At 35.5% G+C, this 6000-nt stretch overlaps 1 protein-coding gene across 1 annotated transcript; it reads right to left on the reverse strand.

Moving 5' to 3' along the window:
* Positions 1 to 4716: 4716 nt before the first annotated feature.
* Positions 4717 to 5718, reverse strand: LOC130803700 (U-box domain-containing protein 11). The gene has a single exon (XM_057667899.1). The coding sequence runs from the start codon at positions 5716 to 5718 to the stop codon at positions 4717 to 4719; it is 1002 nt and encodes a 333-aa protein (XP_057523882.1).
* Positions 5719 to 6000: the final 282 nt, after the last annotated feature.

Here is a 6000-nt window from a genome sequence, read left to right on the forward strand (position 1 = left end):
AGTTTAGAGTATCTTTAAAAGATGGTTGAAAAAGGAAAAAAGTCAGCACCTCTTTCATTAGGTGGAAAGAAAATACACTTACACCTACTGTTATTGCGGGCCGTTTGATTTATGGTATAAAATGGTGCTAATAAAAATAATTTATAGTGCAAAATTTCATTAAAAGTTTCATGTCATTTCCATAATAATGAAATTTGACATGAAACTTTGATCACAAAAAAGTTTTTTATATACAAATTTTCATTACTACCAAATACCATCCCTTCCAATGGTAATATATTGGAATGAATTTCATGAAGAAAATGAGATGATTGAAGAGCATGACCATTAAGGTAAACAAGAGATTTTTCAACCAAAATTACACTAATTTTTCATTCTCATTACCACCATATATTACCACCTACCAAACGGGCCGTTAGTATTTTGCTTAACTTTTTAATCCCACATAAAACTAGTTATTATTCATAATTGATGCTCATTTTGTACCTCTTATTTTACACTTAGTGTAAAATGGATAAAATTTAACAGAAAGAGAAATTAAATTGAAGAATGAGACAAAAACCAAATGGATGATAAATATAAGAAAATAAATTTGTAAAACCACTGTCAAAAAAAGAAAGGTGCAAATTAATGAGACAAATTAAAATGAAAAATTATGCAAATTAAAAGAGACAAAAGGAGTAATTAATAATTACACACTTATAGGATGCCTTTTTTTTTTTTTTAACTCTCATCCTTTATGAGATTAATTATTACTTTCTTTTAAAAGTTGATACTTAAATAATTCCAGCCAACTACAGGATATTGCCCCTTTTTTCAGGATGGATGGCCAATTATTAATACTATAGTAGTTTAAAGTTAAAACAGCACATTCTTCTATTAGTTAGCAATCTAATTGTAAGAAATGTATCAATTACAACATTTTTTTATTGACACATTGACTGAGATAGTCGAGACAGACATAAAACCATCCACATTGACCACAAAAGCAAAAGTCGTTTCATGAGTCAATTGTTAGAAATACTTCGTATGTGAGGAAGATCTCACAACATTAAAATAGTGGGTTGTTTACTTATAATGCTTAGTGGGTAATCTTCCAACTACCATATAGTTTTAGGAAAAAGTAAACCTCATCAAGTGTGTATGCAAGTAAAGCTTATTACCCGTGTGTTTAAGGGCCCGAGCCTAAGGGTAACCTTGGTGTGTCACATGAGTAGGCCCACAGGGTGATTATATGACAAACCCGTGCGTTTGAGGGCCCGAGCCTACGGGTGCCCTTGGTGTGTCCCACGAGTAGGCCACAAAATGATTATGTGACGAATTGTCCCAACCTATTCTCAGAAGAGAAAATGATATAAATACCAAAGCGCTCCACCGGTAAACTACCAGATCAACCATTTAGGCACATTGATTACAAAAATGGGCAAGTATTGACTCACAAGCGCAACAACCAATAGATCACAACTTCAAAACATACCCAATCCATTGAATTGACTTCAGAGGATGAAATAGTATTTGGATCAAATCTTATTGTGATACAGAAATGTCAAATACAAGAATAATATTAGTAGAAGAGGCATTAATGACCTGAAATTACAGCTTCAGCTGATATTTCCTCTGCACGTGCAGGTACAACTACAAAACCAGTCAAATCACACATTATTCAGTCTCGGAAGAAAAAAAAAACTGGGCATTTTGAAGAAAAATATTAGCTGAGAAATACTTACAACATAATGATTATTTACCGTATTTATTATTTAAGCTTATTTTATATATTAGGGCTAATGCGTAAGAAAAAATATAATCAAGTGGATATTTATTTGAATCGTCTAATCGTATACTTTCATAATATTAACCTTTTATAATTTTTAGACGTGTATAGTTCAATACATAAATAATCACAATAAGACACTAAATTACGTAAAATTTCAAATGTAGCAAGTATAGTGGAAAGAAGGAAATAGATGTTACCTGTGCGAGAGCCATGTTGTAATCATAAATTTAAGGAATGAATCATGCATTTTTTAAGATCTTCTCAGAAGTATGCATCGCCTGAGTGCTTGTATTGACATAGGCCCAGCCACAGAAAATTGAAGTCCTCACTCAACAATCAGCAGTCCTAAAGATCATTATGCATCATATAATGAGATCCAGCCGACCTTAATCTTTTGATATTAAAACTTTGACATTTTATTGATATAATGATATCTGACAAACAAAATCTGAAAGTTTCAGCTGCTCCCAAGCCTCAATACAAAGCTCAGTATAAAAAAAAAAGGTCTGTTTTTCTGTGTGCTAGAGTACAGTGTTCCCTTTTAAGCCAGTCCGAACTTGAATCAGCAGCACAAACTTCTGAACGATAAATCCATTCATCATAAACCCTCGTAAAGGATCTTCACAAGATGGACACGATAACATTACAGAAGCAACAGAATACAGTTGCTATTTGTTGGTGTAAAAATTAACAGCAGTTCAACATTGTAAAATAATGATAGTCAGAAAAGGGAGCATTAGTAGAACGTATCACCCTGTAAACTCTGCAAACCAATGAAAATCAATCAACCAGATATGGGATCAGCAGCACTAAATAAGTTTTGCAAACCCAAATTAGCTTCATGGTAAGAGAACATGCCATTATGACAACATTACATAAAGAAACATTCCATCATCCCAATGGCATTAATAGCAAAGAGGTTGTTTCGAAATGACCCTTGATAACAATTGCAACGTTACATACATGTCAATGAAATAATAGAACAAGGTAATCAACGATATCCAATTACAGAAGCTGTAGCGTACTTCTCCAGGATAATAGCAGTTTGCGACAATCAAAAAGATACATGTTGTATATAAACCTAACAGTGACACTAGGAATGCATAAAGCCAAAACCTTATAAGATCTCAGAATTATAAGCGTTTCCTTCAAAAATAAGAAGGGGAATAATCACATATAGTCTGAAGATATCACTTTATGATCTGACAAAGATGACAGATCTGAAGATTAATTTAGGTATCGAGTCGTGAATTGGATTTTACTCGTTGTGCCCTGCAATGGAAGCCTGGTGGATCATAATCGTTCACATTGTTATCATATCCCCATATGTATACCAGATGTTAGAAGGCCACTAGACAGTAAGTTAAGATATCTATAAGAACAACAAGAATTGCCACCCATTAAGAACTAACTGCTAAATTATAGGTGTATAAAGGCAAATCAAGCCAAATTTAAATACACTAGCTATTGACAAACTGCATCATCACTAGCTTGCCATCACTCTCACATTCCAACAATCTGGTAATTGAGCCAGCAGCGGCATTCAATATTCGTTACCAGTCAATCAAGTATACGTATTAAGTGAGGCAACTAAATATTGAACATCAACAGGCGCACCAGAAAAGGTACTGTAGATTAAAATTGACTTGCCTTCAAGGTGACAGCTATCAATAAAAGACCAGATATTCCTTTTTTTATCAACTAGGAACTCACCTACTTACGTAAGTGATAAACCTCGGGCTAAATAGATGAAACACACACCTCATGTAACCGGGGCGATTTGGGGGGCTAACGGGCGAGCAATTACCACATCAGATTTGTTAGAGTATATAACATATCCTGGGGCTTCAACCATAAGCTTACAACCATAAGCTTAAGCTTTTGGTTGAGGCCCCAAGATATGTTATATACTCTAACACGCCCCCTCACACGAGACCCCATTGGGCTAGAAGTGTGGATGCGCATAGGCGCTGAATATTCCACCTTAAATGAGGGGTGGTTGAGATTCGAACCCGTGACCTCTCACGTTGGCTTCTGATACTATGTCAAGGAACCAACTCAACCAAAAGCTTAAGCTTATGGTTGAAGCCCCAGGATATGTTATATACTCTAACAAGATTTATTGCAATGGTACCAAGACTAAGAACCAAGATCCGGTGTATCATGTGTGGCACTCATAATCATTGTGCATCGAGGGTAAGCCTATGCCGTTAGAAGAAGGAGGGAAAATGGGAAATCTACTCTGCGTACCCTCTTGGGATTCAAATTCATAACCTTAAGAATTAAGATCATCGGCTAGTCCCCGGTCCCCACCAACCCAGAAGAGTACTTGGTTGAAACAATCATAGATAAGAATAGTCAGACTAACAAGACAGAAGTAAAGATGCATATATCTAACCTTATTCAAATAAATTTGCAAATTGAGTCAAACACAACCCTACATCAAGCTTCCACATTTATTGAGTTTAGACTTCAAATAAATTTATATTAAAAACAAAACCCAACACTAAGTCAAAATACTTCATACAGCTCCAAATCAATGTTAGCAGTCACAAAACAAACAAGCAACAGTCAACTCACATTTGAAGAAAATTGCTACTGCAAACCTCATGGGTGTGTAATAAAATCAATTATCCTCAACAGTATAACTCAGTACAGAAAAATGTTCTCCATAAGAGCAAAATACAAGAACAAAACAAGAATCAGTAATTAAATTGAATCAGTGACAACTTTACTGTAATAATTAGTCAAATTTACAAATATTTGTACACACTAATCTCATCATTATAAGCACAACAGCTAAAACAAGGCTATTAACAAATACTCATCCATCCCATCATAAGCACAACACCTTTGAGTTTGCAACTGAAAAGGACAGGAGTATTTATCAATCAAACAATGCCACACCATATTACTAGTCATTTGTAAAAAGAAAATGATCATCAATATGAATACGAATTAGAAGTATCCAAGGAAGGATGATAATACAAATCAGAACCCGAACCCGAAAAGTTATCATCTTTAAGACTCAAACTGAAACCATCTTCAAGAATTTTGATCAAATCTTGAGCTCTTTTTTTCCCTTTATCAGATCCACAATCAACCACTTCCCCTAACCCATCAAAAATCAACCCTAAACCCACTGATCTAATCTCCTTTCCAACTTCCTCCCCACCAATTTTCACCAAATTCAACAACCCAGAAACCGCATTCTCTTTAGTCCTTGAACTCCAACCCGTTTCAGGATTCAACAAATCAACCAAAACCCTAATACCCGAAACCTTCCTAAATGCTTGAATACTCTCTGCACAATTAGCAATTTGTGCAATCACAGCTGTTGCATCTTCAATCACTCCAACTCTTCCATCTCTTACCACGATACCAAAAAGTGCATCAAGTGCTCCAAACTCAACCAATAATGGCCGGTTTAACGGATACAAAGACAACCCAAATAGAGCTTTTAACCCATCTTTGATAGACCTTGAAGGAGAATCTTTAAAACCCACAATATCAATCAAAGAATACACAATCTCCCTTTTCCCTCCAATTATCGACCGAAAATTCTCCTCAACCGATAAGCTATAAATCGTCGCAGCAGCTGATTGTACAACAGCTGGTGGTTGGTTCCGATGATCAGATAGACAATAAGCGATAGAATCCAGAAACCCACGGGTAGAAATAAGCTGTTCTTTGCAGGAAATAGAGAGGTTAAGAAGAGTAGCAGCAGCGTTTTCTTGAGCTAAACGGGAAGGAGAGTAAAGGGTTTCTGACAAAAGAGAGATAGCAGCACCTTCATCTTGTTGGATGATGATGGGTCGGATTAGTGGGTCGTTTTTTGTGAGTAATCGGAGCTCACATAAGGCGGCGATCCGGGTTTGATCGGAAACAGAACTTAGATTTCGTATTAGGGTTTGTATTGTTTGTTGCTTTACTTGGAGGTCCATTTTTTTCGGATGTTGGATAGTGGAGAAGAAAGTTGGGATTTTAGGTATTTGAGGTCGTTGAAGTAGTAGTTGGATGGGAAATGGAGAGGAGAAAAGGTTTGAAAGTGGGTTTATTGGTGTTGACGACAATGGAGTTTGCCAAAAGTTTTTGAACTTGATGATCACGTGCGATTTCGTCTGATAAAATCATTATAGATTTATTTAGTTTTTTTTTTTTTGGAAAGGATATATTTATTTAGAGTTTAGACATAAAAGTGGTGGGAAAATGAGTGAGAAAAGGAT

The sequence above is a fragment of the Amaranthus tricolor genome, chromosome 17, assembly GCF_026212465.1.
Source record: "Amaranthus tricolor cultivar Red isolate AtriRed21 chromosome 17, ASM2621246v1, whole genome shotgun sequence".
NCBI classification, from domain to species: domain Eukaryota; kingdom Viridiplantae; phylum Streptophyta; class Magnoliopsida; order Caryophyllales; family Amaranthaceae; genus Amaranthus; species Amaranthus tricolor.